The sequence below is a fragment of the Chlorocebus sabaeus genome, chromosome 19 (genome assembly GCF_047675955.1).
Source record: "Chlorocebus sabaeus isolate Y175 chromosome 19, mChlSab1.0.hap1, whole genome shotgun sequence".
NCBI lineage: Eukaryota > Metazoa > Chordata > Mammalia > Primates > Cercopithecidae > Chlorocebus > Chlorocebus sabaeus.
Genome location: NC_132922.1, coordinates 3914378 through 3930191, shown reverse-complemented (window position 1 = coordinate 3930191; position 15814 = coordinate 3914378). Strand labels below are relative to the sequence as shown.

The 15814-nt window shown below is 48.4% G+C and overlaps 1 protein-coding gene across 2 annotated transcripts in view; it reads left to right on the top strand.

Annotated features, from left to right (window-relative positions):
* TBC1D22A (TBC1 domain family member 22A) overlaps nucleotides 1-15814 on the top strand; it is a 428246-nt gene that overhangs the window by 122373 nt on the left and 290059 nt on the right. For both annotated transcript variants that reach the window (XM_007976122.3, XM_073006581.1), the window contains exons 5-6: nucleotides 1883-1953; nucleotides 15115-15243. In XM_007976122.3, the coding sequence (XP_007974313.1) occupies nucleotides 1883-1953; nucleotides 15115-15243 (200 nt within the window). The remainder of the gene's footprint in view (nucleotides 1-1882; nucleotides 1954-15114; nucleotides 15244-15814) is intronic.

Genomic DNA, 15814 nt, shown 5'->3' with positions numbered 1-15814 from the left:
TGCTGTAAAATGCAAGTTATTGCTGTGACTGTTGCCCAATTATTCTGTACTTATTTTACTTAGACTTTAGTAATTGGAAAAAGATTAGATGTCAGGACTTTGTATTTTGTTGATTACATTAGCAAAGTCGTCTCTTTAATCATTTCTTTTATTCCTGTTATTAATCATTAGCTCCAAGCTGTTAGGAGAAGAACCTAATGGTAGATTCCTAACTTAAAGGAAAGAAATAATTACTTGAGTTTCCCTGGGATTGGGCAAGTGTTGCTATACCTAGACATTGAAATAGATTCTCCCGCCCTTCATGGCATGGGAATGAGACACTCAAGGAGACTCAGAAGGTCGATGGAATACAGGGTCCACATCCTTACCCCTCTGCCTCGATGCTTGTCCTTCCCTGCCCTTGGAGGTGCTGGACCTTGCTCCAGGGCCCCTCTGCCTCTGGCCAGCCCCTCCCCTCTCGTGATTTTTTCTACTTGTAGGTATTTATAAAGCCTCATTGACTTGTATTAGACTACCTTGAAGACTTTGTCTGTGTAGAATATGGCCACATCCTTAATTAATGGTGTATAAAGACAAACTTATCTCCATGAAATGATTTCCTTCAAAACCAGTAGTGAGAAAAAACGGCATCATATAGGTATGCTTAAATAGTAAATGGAAAGTGAGATGGATGAAAGAAAGGAAAACCAATTAACATGATCAGGTTGGGGTAAAAGCCTTCAGGAGAGAGGGAGGTGGGAGGGAGAGAGAGAGAGAAGGAGGTGGGTGGGAGGGGGAGAGAGAGAGAGAGAGGAGGTGGGAGGGAGAGAGAGAGGAGGTGGGAGGGAGAGAGAGAGGAGGAGGTGGGAGGGAGAGAGAGAGGAGGAGGTGGGAGGGGGAGAGAGAGAAGAGGAGGTGGGAGGGAGAGAGAGAGAGAGGAGGAGGTGGGAGGGAGAGAGAGAGAGGAGGAGGTGGGAGGGAGAGAGAGAAGGAGGTGGGAGGGAGAGAGAGAGAAGGAGGTGGGAGGGAGAGAGAGAGGAGGTGGGAGGGAGAGAGAGAGAAGGAGGTGGGAGGGAGAGAGAGAGGAGGTGGGAGGGAGAGAGAGAAGGAGGTGGGAGGGAGAGAGAGAGAAGGAGGTGGGAGGGAGAGAGAGGAGGAGGTGGGAGGGAGAGAGAGGAGGAGGTGGGAGGGAGAGAGAGAGAGAAAGAGGTGGGAGGGAGAGAGAGAGAGAGAGAGAAGGAGGTGGGAGGGAGAGAGAGAGAGAGAGAAGGAGGTGGAAGGGAGAGAGAGAGAGAAGGAGGTGGGAGGGGGAGAGAGAGAGAAGGAGGTGGGAGGGAGAGAGAGAGAGAAGGAGGTGGGAGGGAGAGAGAGAGAGAGAGAAGGAGGTGGGAGGGAGAGAGAGAGAGAGAGAAGGAGGTGGGAGGGAGAGAGAGAGAGAGAGAAGGAGGTGGAAGGGAGAGAGAGAGAGAAGGAGGTGGGAGGGAGAGAGAGAGAGAGGAGGTGGGAGGGAGAGAGAGAGAGAAGGAGGTGGGAGGGAGAGGGAGAGGAGGAGGTGGGAGTGAAGGAGGCTGGTGTTCTCTGGACTTCCCTGGTTGAAGGAGGGAAGTGGTCATAGGGCCTCACCTGTCCCAGGGTAGCTGCAGGGACACTGGGGATGCCTTTTGCAGACATGTACTCGGATTCTGTTGTAAACAGGTGACCTGTAGCTTGGTTTGAGTAGAATGGTCACTTACCTTCTCTGAGATACTGAAATCAATTGGTATCTGAAATGTTGATCATTTAGTTTAATTTGTTGACGGGGCTCATTGCCTCCTAATAAAACAGGTGGAATGTGTTAAAGCACTGGGGAGGTTTGCTAACTTTTGTAAATCTTATTTCTCCTTGTCTCTTTTTTCATCAACAGAGGAATTACGGAAGTTGAGCTGGTCCGGAATCCCTAAGCCAGTGCGTCCAATGACGTGGAAGCTCCTCTCAGTAAGTCCCACCGCGCCGCCCATCAGCGCCTCCTTCCTGTGCACAGAAACGGCAGGCATCTGGCCTGAGTAGGGCCTGACAGCCACTGGCCACGGGTTTGCCCTGGCTTTGTTGCAGTGATAAAGGCCTTTGCTATGGCTAAACTGACATTTTCCATTCTTTGCTTAATTTTAAGCTTGGTTTGACAGGACTGGCAGAAAACAAGGATAGATCATAATTACGACAACGGTATTTTTTCCTCGGATTTTATTATTAGAAAATCTTTGTATGTTCCAGCCTGTGATATAGAAAGGTTTCAGCATAGATGGTTATTTCAACTCTGAGGAGTTGCAACAGGGAAATATGTTTTCAATTTGTTTGAGATATGCTGAAAACAAGGACATATGTTTGACCAAGTTTTTTTTTTTTTTTTTTTTGGTAAGTATTAGTAGTGTTGTTAGGAAAAGAAGAAAATGGATGAGAGAAGTGATTTGTGTTTCTTGGGTGAAGTGTGGAGTTCCGGCTGCCTCAGCTCTAGTGCTGAACTGCCTGTCTGGAAGCGCTTTGGGAAAGGTTGGGGTAGGCGGTGGTGACCATCAGCACACCTTCGTACTCTTAGCTCGGGCTTACCATTGCAAGTGAGTTTGGCCCTGCCGACCATTTCAGAACTGGTTATAGACAGTTTTCTTCTCTTTTCCTTTTTCATTATTTTTGGAGCTAAGTCAATAGTGTGCTCTAAGTGTTTACTCTAAATTGGGTCTGACTTTTAGAATTTAAAAGACTCTTCCTGGCTAATGAGTCTTAATAAATTTGCAGCTTAGTACCTCGTAATTCTAAATGCAGATGCAGCTCTGAACAGTGAATATTTATTGATTAAATATTCCTTGCAATTAAAATTAGACTTGCTGCGATTGCTTACATTTTTGTTTTGTGCTTTTGTATTTTAACCTAGTTTTCCAGTTTATATCCAGTTTTCTAAACGTCCCCTAAGATAGGCTGCAAACTTCTCAGGTTAGTTTGTAGAAAGTTTTGATGATTTTCTGTTTGTTAAGGATGTGCCGTGTCTAGGTGGAAAGTCTCACGTGAGTTATTTTATAGTGTTCTTTCTCTTCTAGTTCTCAGCCTCCGCGGGTTATGGTTCCACTTCCCTAATGTGTGTAGCGTAGGGGCTGATGTGGAAATGGACACTCTGGTTTCAGTGGACAGAGGAGCAGAGGGGGAGGTGACAGACAGCCCCACTTTGCTGGTTGTGGACAGGAGGGCAGGCGGGTGTAGGCGGAGTCTGAGCCAGGAATCCTGACGAGGCAAGTGAGAGTGTAAACCCAGGGAATCTGTGACGGAAATAGGAACACTTTTACACTGTTGGTGGGATTGTAAACTAGTTCAACCATTATGGAAAACAGTATGGCGATTCCTCAAGGATCTAGAACTAGATGTACCATATGACCCAGCCATCCCATTACTGGGTATATACCCAAAGGATTATAAATCATGCTGCTATAAAGACACATGCACACGTATATTTATTGCGGCACTATTCACAATAGCCAAGACTTGGAATCAACCCAAATGTCCATCAGTGACAGACTGGATTAAGAAAATGTGGCACATATACACCATGGAATACTATGCAGCCATAAAAAGGATGAGTTTGTGTCCTTTGTAGGGACATGGATGCAGCTGGAAACCATCATTCTTAGCAAACTATCACAAGAACAGAAAACCAAACACCGCATGTTCTCACTCATAGGTGGGAACTGAACAATGAGATCACTTGGACTCAGGAAGGGGAATATCACACACTGGGGCCTATCATGGGGAGGGGGGAGGGGGGAGGGATTGCACTGGGAGTTATACCTGATGTAAATGACGAGTTGATGGGTGCTGACGAGTTGATGGGTGCAGCACACCAACATGGCACAAGTATACATATGTAACGAACCTGTACGTTATGTACATGTACCCTAGAACTCAAAGTATAATAATAATTAAAAAAAAAAAAAAAAAAAAAAAGTTTGTCTTGCCAAGGTTGAGGGTGCACTGGTGACACAGCCTCAGGAGGTCCTGACGACACGTGCCCAAGGTGGTCAGGGCACAGCTTGGTTTTATACACTTAGGGAGACATGAGACATTGATCAAAACATGTAAAAAGTGGCGAGGGAGCTTACAGGTCACAGATAGGTGATCCACGAATGGTTACATTCTTTTGAGTTTCTGATGAACCTGTCCAAAGGAAGCAAATCAGATGTGCATCTGTCTCAGTGAGCAGAGGAGTGACTTTGAATAGAATGGGAGGCAGGTTTGCCCTGAGCAGTTTCCAGCTTGAGTTTTTTAGTGATCTTGGGGGCCCAAGTATTTTCCTTTCATAAGAGAAAGCCTGAGCATTCTCAGGGCTTTGTCGTATGAAAGGAAAGACACATGCAGTCCTTTAACCATCATTCCTTGCAGGGTCCTTTGCTTGGGAGATGGAGATGAATTAGACACTAGCCTGCCATTAGGAGGAGGTCGGGTGCTGCGGACTTGTGGGACGGTGGTGGTGGAGGCCGCGACTACATACTGTAGGTTGGACAGGACACAAGTATGAACCAGGGGGTGGAGGAGTACCACAGCGTGGGGGCAGTTTGGTGCTGAGGGTCAGCTTCTGCTAGGAGGGGACTTCACACCTGGGATCCACAAGGCCATGGCAGGTGGGGAAGGAGGGGAGAATGTGGAGTCTTGCAGTCACAAGGCACAGGGATGAACATGGTGGTTCTTGACCCTCTCTGGGCTTGGATTGACAGGTGAGTAGAAAATAAATGTTAGGTCAGGGAGCAAAGCTTGTCCTGCAAGTGTAGGATGCTAAGAAAGGGTTCATGAGGATGCCAGGTAAGTCTTCTTGGGGAAGGTGGCATCTTACGTGACGTCTCAAAAGGGATGTTAGTGTTCTCTCTGCTAGTGGGAAGTGGGGAGGCTGTAAGAGCTGGGGCACACAGTAGGGGTGGGACAAGCAGGAACATAGGCTGGGGTAGAGGGGCCCAAGAGGAGGACAGGTGACAGACGCCCTTCTGCCCTCCCTATCTCGCCCCATTGCTTGGGTTTTATCCTGAAGGATTTAAGTGGGGAGTGGTGAGCCTGTGTTTCTGGAAGAGAAAAGCCTTGAAAGAGCCATTGGTTGGTTCATTCTTTCATCCATTCTATTCATTCATTCCATTCATTCTATTCATTCATTCTATTCATCCATTAGTATTTATTGAGCACTTTGTGTTTTAGGCACCGTGTCCGGTGCTGGGAAATAACAGGCAGGGAAGAAGACCAAGTTGTCCCCCTGGGGCCTGCAGAACAGACAGTAGATGGTCTGTCTTTTTCTCTTACCCTCTCCAGCCCCAAGAGACCTAGGCCACATGGAGACGGAGCCCGTTCTCTCAGGATCCTATTCCTGTGCTCCCAGTGCACTGCTGCCCCGTGTATGTCCCTGGCTGAGCGCTTGCCCTGCATCAGACCATGCATTCAGAGGTTCTTGTGGACAGGCGTGTGGGCAGGCAACTCCGGGACCAGGCTGTTCTTGCCCAGTGTCTGGCTTGGAGGGGCAGTGCTGTTGTAAGGGGAGGCTGTTCCTGGCAGGCTCTTGGGAGGGGACTAGAGCTGGGACAGGAAGAACTGGGAAGCAACAGGGAAGGGAGTTGAGGGGTCAAAGGCTACAGGGGTGGGGTAAGAGGACTCTCACAACTAGAGCAGGGAGCAAGTGTTGGTTCATTTTCCGGGAGCAAGTGCTCGCTGTGCATTTGCCGCGCTCCATGCCCTGTGTTGGTGAGCACTGATGCCATCCAGCTTGTTGGTGATGCCATCCAGCTCCCCAGGCAGTCATGCTGCACCATGGCTCTGGGCCTTCTGTAAGAGTAGAGATTTGGGGAGCACAGTGCACGATGCCTCACCCGTCCCCGAGTCAACACATGTTGCTCACACGTCTGCCCTCAGCCAGGCCCTCTGCAGGTGCTGGGGTTACAAGAACATCTGGGACAATGGTGGGGACTGGGAACTCAGCAGGGAAGGGGTCTCTCCTATCAAGGATGCCTCCGTATCATTCCCTGAATCCCAGGGTTTAACCCTGGCTTCCCATTCAACTCTCCTGGGAGCTTTTCCCGATCCTTGTGTCCGGACCCATGAAACAAATTGGAATCTCTAGGGTGGACTCAGGCACCAGGGTGTTGACCGACTCCGGCATGCTGCGAACCACGAAGTCCACAGAGTGCCACCCTGTGGCTAGGCGGGGCATGGGAGGCGAGGGTGCGGGAGGTGCAGGCCTGCCCCCTTTACCTGTGTGTTTCCATTCTGGTCACATGTTAGTATCACCTGGGGAGCTCAGGAAATCCTGTTACCTGGGGTCTTGGGGGTTCTCATGGGTGCCCAGGGTTGGAGACAGCTGCTCTAGGACACTTAGGCTCCAGTGGGACAGGGTGGGGTATACATGAGCACCTAGGAAGCAGGTCATTGAAGGTCATGCGCTATGCCTGCCACTGCAGGCAGCACACACCTGGGCTGAGGAACCTGGGCAGGAGGGCCGGCCTGGGGCATTGGAGGCCTGCGTGGGAGGAGAGAGGCTGAGTGAGACTCGCTGAGAGCCATGAGCATGTCATCTGGGAGGGCTCGGGTGAGTAGGGTAGGATGGGAGGGGTTTATCCCAGTCCGAGAGTCCGTCCAGGATCCAGAGGTTAACAGTTACACCCAGAATTGAGAATTTATCATTTGTCCAACTTAAAAAGGCAGATAACCAAAGCTGTGCTTGAATGGGAACCTATTTCAGGGTCTGGCAAACTAATGACTCTTTTTCATTGTGTTTATGATTTGTAATTAACATGATTCTAGTAGCCTTATTTTTAATTGATGAGTGGGCAGTGCCACTTCAATGAAGAACGATGAGAAACATGACTTGTCTTTTTTGAAAAACTAACATCTAGTCTAGAACATACCGTTCAGCCACAAGTAATACTACTTAATGTTTACATTTTATGCAAGCAGGGTAGTAACTTTTAAAAAATTACTGCTATCGAGAATCGTATTTCTGGCTTTTTTAAAAGTAAGTATTTCAGAAACATGGCACAAAAACTAATTAAACATTGAACATTTGCATTAGTGAGTCTAATGGTTAAAAATGATGAGTGAAGCTCCAGTATTATTTTTCTTTCTGCAGTATATTTGAGGTAGGTTTGCATATGAACACAGTGGGAGGGAACAATCTGATTTTGGTATCACCGGGACAATTTAGATATAAGTATGTGCATGCATTGTTTTACATTTATGATTAGTGTTTTTATAGCATGCTAATACAGCAATTAAGTTTTCTGTAGTTCTGTCATTTAAAATTCATTGCATACTTGAATGTATTTCATTTGCATAATTTCTAGTCTTGCTTAATTATTGAAAGGCCTCAACTTGCATATGTGTGTTTTCCTGTAGGGATGGGAGTGTCAGGAGCTCACGTAGCATTTTTATTGCCTGTGTTCCGATCATGACGTACTTGCCTTTTAGAATTTGTGTTTCAAGTTAAGTTTAAAATTTGGGGAGTGGGAAGTGTTTCTGAGAGCCCTGTTTGTGGCCACTGAATGCAGTTGATGTCAGGCTGCCTACACCACGGCCTTGCTGACCAGCCCTGGTGGCCCACCCTGCCCTGTGTTGAAGGCTGGGCCCCTTACCTGGCACGCAGGCCTCTCTCTCCTGGCTGCTGCACGCGGCTTCATTGGCCAGGCTGTTTCTGACCTTGCCCCGGGCCAACCGGCACACATTTCCGTGTGTCCTCCGTGCTCTGTCTCTCCCCACCTCTGTCTTCTCCACTATCAAAACCAAACCCAGAAGTGTGTGCTCGTTCTTACTTGTCCCAAGTGAGCGCACGCGTCTTTCTCCCCGTGTCAGGGCCGTGGCCCCCTTTGGGTCTGACAGAATCACTGCATGTCGTGATCACTCGTGCACTCAGCGAGGAAGGACTGAGGGTCCCTTCTGGGGCAAACAGCGTTCCAAGCCCTCGGATGAACATTCCACCCTTGTGGACCTCACATTTTGGTGGGAGAAGACAAACATTACACCGAGAAGTAGATGTGATGTGCTATGGAAGGTGAGGAGTGCGTGGGGAAAGGCCTGGGATCAGCTTGGTGGGATGGTGAGGGCCGAGGAGGGGAAGGGGCTGTTGAAGTAGGTGGTAGCGGTCAGGGTGGGCCACTGAGGAGCTGACTTTGAGTGAGGACTTAGAGGAGCTTGGGAGGCAGCTGTGCAGGCGCGTGGGAGTGCATTCCTGTCTGGTTCATGCTTTGGAGAGGGCTTACCCGTTCCCTCTCTGTGTTTCCCATCGGGGAGTAGTGCCCACCAGACACAGGTGATGAGGAGGGAGAACAGTAGGTAACAGGAAGCAGTACTGTGGGCTCCTCCCGCAGCCAGGGAGGTGGAGACCGAAAGGGGGTGCTCTTGTGGAAAGGCACTGCCGGCCCTGCACAGACTGAGAGCAGCGGACAGTGGCTGTCCTCGAAAGGGCAGCCAGTCAACAGCCTGCGCTTGGTGACCCCTGTGGTCTGTTGCAGCTCAGCTCTGCCATTGTGGCCCAGAGCAGCCACCGGGAATCCGTATAAAGGAAGTCACACAGCTGTGTTCCCATAACACTTTATTTACCAAAGTCGGTGGGCAGGATTGGCTGGTGGTCAGTTCGCTGACCCTGTTCTAGGTGAAATTGGTCCCAGCAGAGGAACGGTACGTTCAGAGAGAGGCACTGAGGCAGAAGAGGTGTGGCATTTAAGGAATATTTAAGCAGCATAGTAAAAGTGGGAGGGGCCACGGTGAGCGATGAGTGTCAGTCTCTTGGTCAGAGAAGTAGGAAGGGCCAGGCCCACAGGAGCCTTCAGCCGAGGCAGGGCTTGGGCTTTTATGCTGAGCATGATTAGAAGCAATTGGAAGTTTTTCGGGGTGGTGGTGTTAAAATGATGGGATTTTCACAGGGTCTCTGTGGCCAGAGTGTAGAGAAAGGACCGTGGGGTCTGTGTCCACCCACTGATGGACAGTCCCCCATGAGCCTGGCTAGTCTTCAGCATCTCTGTATCCAGGGCTGAGCAGCGGGTGGGAGAGTGGCTGGGGCTGGGTGAATGAATGTTGTTGTGTGTGTATCTGTGGGTGGCTCTCAGCCTGTGGATTTGTCCCCAGGTCTTTGGAGTCTTGGGATGACATGGCTCTCCTGAGCAGTGTGGGGTCGCTCTCCTGAGCAGTGTGGGACCCCAGGTCAGGAGCTGGGGCTTGGCTTGAGTTTGCCTTTGTGTCTGTGTGACTCTGGGCATGTTAACCACATTTCCTGAGCCTGTCTCCTTGTCTGCAGATAGGGACAGTAATGGCCTTCTGTGATTAGTGGGATTAAAGCAGCACTGTGTGAAGCACGAAACCTGGTGAGGACCCAGCCCTTCCTTAGTTCACCTACGGGTATGGCAATTTTGGGACAAAGAAAAATAAGTAATCTTCTGTAATTGTTATTGCCAAGAGACAGACAGGCTTGAAATAACAATGAGGTGAAGACAGGTCTGGATGAAGCCCGTGACTCTGAGAGGGTTAACTTGAAGTAGAAGCTGGTTTCACTCAGGTCTGGCCGTCACCCCAGCCTTGTAATTTTATGCCTTCCCATCACTGGGGGCAGGGCTGGATAGCCAACAGAAGGAGCTCTGCGTCTGGCAATCCGCCAGCACATCCCAGTGAAAGAGGCCTGATTCTGGAGGTGCTCAGGTGCGGGGGTCGTTAACCACCCGGAAGGCACTGCAGGACTGTGCCCGGCACTTCCATGCATACTCGGGGCTGGTTATTCTTTTTGTCATTGTTAGAATTTTTTTGTTTTTGTTTTTGGGGCGAAGTCTCGCTCTGTCACCCAGGCTGGAGTGCAGTGGCGCGATCTCGGCTCACTGCATGCTCCGCCTCCCGGGTTCACACCATTCTCCTGCCTCAACCTCCCGAGTAGCTGGGACTACAGGCACCCGCCGCCATGCCTGGCTAATTTTTTGTATTTTTATTAGAGATGGGGTTTCACCGTGTTAGCCAGGATGGTTTCGATCTCCTGACCTCGTGCCCGCCTTGGCCTCCCAAAGTGCTGGAATTACAGGCGTAAGCCACCACGCCTGGCCAGTCAGTGTTAGAATCATGCAAAGCAATACGCTCTTTGGAATACTACTATTGCCTCATTTTATGGGAAAATAGAGGCCAGGTGGGAATAATGGCCACACCTTTGCTCCATCACGAGGACTCTGAGTGTCTCCCTCTGGAGTGCATCTTGGCAGCTAGACTGTTCTGTGCCCCTCTCCAGAAAACTGTAATTCACCCAGCGATCGTTTTCTGGAGAGAGTGTTCTCCCTTCAGGCACCTCCTCCCATTGGGTTGGGGATGCGTTTGACACGCGTGTGACCAGGCTGTTGGGTTGTGACCCACAGCCCTATCTGCCAGGGCTACTTGGAAATCACGCATGATGAACCTTGAAGGTATCCGGTATTCCTCTGAGCTAAAAGTTCACTGTAGGAAGTTTACTTCAGGAAGTAATTGACATTGTTAGCTGATGTATGTTTTAGAATACTGGACAATTAGAAATAATCAAAATACTCACAAACTGGGGAAAGGTGACATAGAAATGCGTATGGTGGAAGCCAGTGTCGCCTTCCAGATGGATGTTTTAGAACAGGGTGGGCAAATGTTTTCTGTAAAGGCCTAGAGAGTAAATATTTGAGCCTGTGGACCGTGTGGTCTCTTGTAGCCACTCCACTCTGCTGGGATAGGGCAAAAGCAGCCACACATAGCACATGCACAGATGGGCTGTGCCCTGTCCAGCAACATTTTATTTACACAAATAGGTGATGGGCCTTAGTTTGCTGATTCCTGTTGTAGAACAGGACTTCATGACAGTGGGAGTATGGTCATGATTTTAAAGGGAAAGGACCAGTCATAAAAGATTCATAAACTGGGCTACGTTAAAGTTAGGCACTTCTCTTCATTAAAGACGTCATTAATAGGGTGAAAAGGCAAGTCACAGAAGGAGGCTGTTTACAGCAGGGCTCGCATGTGTACTATCTGGATATGAACGCCTGTGAGTCAGAAAGGAGGAGGCAGAGGGCCTCATAGGAGAGACTAATACATCTGTCCTCACACTTCACAGATGCAGACACCCAACGGCATCCATTGTCTCCTGGGAAATTCAGATGAAAACGAAATGGAGCTTGATAGCTACCACTGCAGAGCCATCTGCAAGGCTGATGCGAAAAGGTTCCACAGTGTCAAGTGTTGGCAAGGATGTAGGACGTTGGGAATTTGCATACACTTCTGACGGGAGTAGAATCACTTTGAAAATCCTTTAGCAAAGTCTTTCAGAGGTATGCAAACCTAGCAGGCCCACTCCCAGATATACACTTAACAGAAATGCATAGCGTGTACCGTAAAAGGGAGCTTCAAGACATTTTAAAGCAAAAACTGGAAACAGCACAAATGTGTGTTAACAGAATGGATTTCATACACGGCCGTGTTACGCAGCAGTGGAGGAAGGAACTACTGTGACGCGTTATAATGTGAATGAGTTTTCAAGTGTAACGCTGAATGCAAACAGCCAGACAGAAAAAATGCCACTTAGGAGGGGAGGAGGTAAGGGACGGTGACTGAGAAGCCTGCTAAGACGGTGATGGTCTGGCTTTTACCTGGGTGGTGTTGACAGGTGTGTTCAGTTTGTGATAATTCACACACGATTTTGGGGTACGCCTTTATATAAGAACGCTGTACTTCAGTAAGCATTTATTAAAAAGAAGCTTCAGTGGTGTGATCCTAATGTGTTAACACGAGTGTGCCTGCGTGTAATTTATAATGTAGAATAGAGGCCAGTGGAAACTTGAGAATAGAAGGCAGGCCAGTGCTCACACAGCTGAAGTCTGGCTTCCTGCTCGAGGCCTGGACTCTCTGAGTCCCGCTCTCCTTCAGGTCAGCTTTTCCTGATGGACCTGCAGGTTGTGATTCTCCCCTCCCGTCAGAGGGTGGCCGCTGCAACTCCACACTTGCCACATTCACTTTTGTTCACAGCAGCAGCCAAGGAAAGCCCTGGCTTGGCTCCTATCCCCGTGTTGGGCCACCTCTCCACCCCCGAACTGTCAGTCATGGTGACTGGAGGATGGCTTAGCCATGTAGCTTAGCCCGGTGGAGACCTCTCCTGAAGGAAGAGGCTCCTCATCTGGACCGCAAGGGTGGGGCAGAGGGAGATATGGCTCCCAGAGCAGCTTCAGGGCTCTGTTCCAGCAAGGATGAGTAGTTGTTCAGTGGCTACCACAGTGATGTCTACCACAGATGTGGAAGCACTTTCAAAGCAGAAAGCGCCATCCGGGATGTATTTGTTCATGCAGTCACTCGTTCATATGTGATTCACCCAGTGAAAGCTTGTGTGCCCGCTATCTGGTTGGCACCATGAGGGGCTGGTCCTGAATGAACTTCCTCCTAGGTGCTGCTGGAGTGCTGGATGACCAGCCCTGCCTTGTGGGAAAAGTGACTACTGACCAGGAGCCTGGTCAGACCTCATGGGAGAAGTGACCACTGGAGACACTTGAGGGATGAGAAAGACGCGGCCAGGCACAGCAGTAAGACTGCCAGAAAAAAAACAAGGAGAAAAACTGTTTCTTTTTTTTTTGAGACGGAGTCTTGCTCTGTCGCCCAGGCTGTAGTGCAGTGGCGTGATCTCGGCTCACTGTAACTTCCCTCTCCCGGGTTCAAGTGATTCTCCTGCCACAGCCTCCTGAGTACCTGGGATTACAGGCACGCATCACCACACCTGGCTAGTAGAGACTGGTTTTTAGTAGAGACGGATTTCTACTAAAAACTGGCTGGTTTTTGGTAGAGACGGATTTCACCATAATGGCCAGGCTGGTCTCGAACTCCTGACCTTGTGATCTGCCCGCCTCAGCCTCCCAAAGTGCTGGGATTACAGGCGTAATCTTTTTTAGATGAGATACAAGAACACTAATTATAAAAGAAAAACTATCAACTGGACTTCATGAAACTTTAAGAGCTTATCTGTTTGAGACATAAAAGCAAGCCATAGACTAGGGAGAGGAATGACAGTACATACAAAGGAAAGAGAGATTTGTATCTAGAGTGTGTACAGAGCTCATCAAGCTCAGTAATAAGATGACACACAAACTGGGTAAAAGCTGGGCCAAAGATTTGAACAGATACTTCGCTAAAGAAGAGATGCGATGGCTTCATGAAGTATCTCTTCTTTATCATTAATCATGATGGAAACGAAATTAAAACCACACCCAAAGCATGGCTGATAGTTGGATTCACAATACCAAGTGTTGGGAAGGCTATGTAGCATCTGGAATTCTCATACATTGCTGGTGAGAATGTAAAGTGGAGTAATTTCTTTGGAAAAGAGCTCGCAGTTTCTTAGAAAACTAAGCATATCCCAGTGTTATGGCTCAGTAACTCGACTCCTAGGTATTTAACCATGAAAACCCAAAGCGTATGCCCACGAAAATCCTGTTCAGGAATGTAACAAACCCCAAACTGGAAACAACCCAAATGCTCATTGACAGGTGAATCTTTAACAAACTGGCGGATCCGTCCAAGGGACACAGCTAGAAAAAGGAAACCACAGCTGATTCATGTAACTTGGATCCGTCTCGGAAGGCGCCGTGCTGTCGCGTGAAGGAAAAGCGCACACAAAGCGCAGGTCCTGAGTGACTGCATTTCTGGGGAGTCCTAGGGCAGCCTCAGCCATGCACAGTGAGGAGGTGAGCGCCTCCCCGGCCAGGGTTGGGGTGGATTGCAGAGGGTACTGGGAAGTCTATGGGGGCGGGGGATGGAAGTGTGTATCTTCCTTGGAGTAGTAGTTATATAGCTGGAAGCCCTCGTCAAAAGCCACCAAACTGATTGCTTAAAATGGGCGCATCTTATTTTATAAATTAGAATTGGCCATTTATATCTGGGGATTTTGCATCCGCAGATTCAACCAATTGTGCATCGAACATACTTGGAAAAAAAATGCCGGGCGTGGTGGCTCACGCCTGTAGTCCCAGCACTTTGGGAGGCCGAGGCAGGTGAATAACGAGGTCAAGAGATCGAGACTATCCTGGACAACATGATGAAAACCTGTCTCTACTAAAAATACAAAAAATAGCTGGGCGTAGTGGTGGGTGCCTGTAATCCCAGCTACTCGGGAGGCTGAGGCAGGAGAATCACTTGAACCTGGGAGGCGGAGGTTGTGGGGAACCAAGATCATGCCATTGCACTCCAGCCTGGTGACAGAGCGAGACTCTGTCTAAAAAAAAAAAAAAAAAAAAAAAACAGTGCAACAAAAGATAATATAAATAAAAACAACAGTATTATAACAATTGCTTACATAGCATTTACCTTGTGTCAGGTGTCATAAGTCATCTAGAGATTATGTATTCAGGCAGATGAGCATAGTTTACACGCAAATACTGCAACATTTTATATAAGAGTCTTGCGTAGCTAAGAATTTTGGTATTCCAAAATTCCCATACTTAGGGACAACTATATATTGTCAATAATGTCAAGTTAAAAAGTAGAAATAAGGCAACAGAAAACATGAAATCCCGGGCAGTCTGGCCCAGGAATCAGGCTCTTCATGACCTCCTTGTGCTGCCTGGCCCTTTCTGACTTCAGGTCCCCTTTACGTACTGGTGCTGTGGCTGCCAGAGGCCCATGAGTCTTTGAAGATGGCACATTTGCATAAGTGACAGTACATACACACGTATGTACATGCATGTATACATATATGTGTGTGTGTGTACGCGTGGTTGCTGTTAGACTGTTCAGACTTTGGAATCCTTTCTGGTGTATGAGACCTCTAGAGAAGGGCTTGTTTAATCTTGCAGCCCTGCTGTAGAAGAACCTTGGGCCCACCTGCTGCAGAGCCTGTGGGACTCTTGTCTGGCTGAGTGGAGAGGGCCTGCACTGGGAGGCTGGGGACGCAAGCCCGGGCCCCTTCCTAAGTGCTGTCGGGAGTGGTGCTTGTGTTGTGTTGAGCTGGCTGAACTTCTCTGTGTGTGTTTCTTTTTTCCCAATTTGTGCTCCTCTCGGTGTCAGATTTCAGAATGCCAAGCTCAGGTAGGATGCAAGCCTTTTTATTTCTCACTTCTAACAGGGACTCCATGAATTAGCTCTAACCATGTATATTTTTTGTTTTTTTTATTTCTCACCCAGGGTTACCTTCCTGCCAATGTAGACCGGAGACCAGCCACTCTCCAGAGAAAACAAAAAGAATATTTTGCATTTATTGAGCACTATTACGATTCTAGGAATGACGAAGTTCACCAGGACACATACAGGCAGGTGGGGATCCTTTCTCTTTTTCGTATGTTGCCTGAAGTACTTTGCTTTGGTGTGATTTATAGGAGGAAATGTTTTATGAAAACCATGTGGAGTTGGTCAGAGTTAAAGATGCAGGTCCCTGATTAGCTCCCAGAGTTTTATTTTCTAATAAGTACATTTTAAAACAAATAATGGCAAATTTCCTCTGATAGTACTATCTTGCTTGTCTTCAGTTCCCTCTACAAGAGGAAAAAGAGTATTTTAAATTGAGGTTACAAAATAAATGCCTTGGATTCCTGAGGCCAGCCTTGGTGTGAGGGTGGGAGTTTGTATCACAGTGAGCTGCTGTCTGGTGATCAAAGGCCATTCCTAAAGGCCCAGCCCAGGCATTTAGCTGGATGGCACGGGGACGGAGAGGTTGCTTGGGACCTCACTGGCGCTGGGCTCTTTGGTCCGGTTAGGGATGTGATACCAGCCCAGGAAAGGTGTGTTCATCAGCTTCGTTTTGCAGGGGACACACTTCAGACCATAGCAGAAGGTGTAGCCAAGTTACCATTTTGCGATTTAGTTTAATATAAAGTGTGTCTAATGA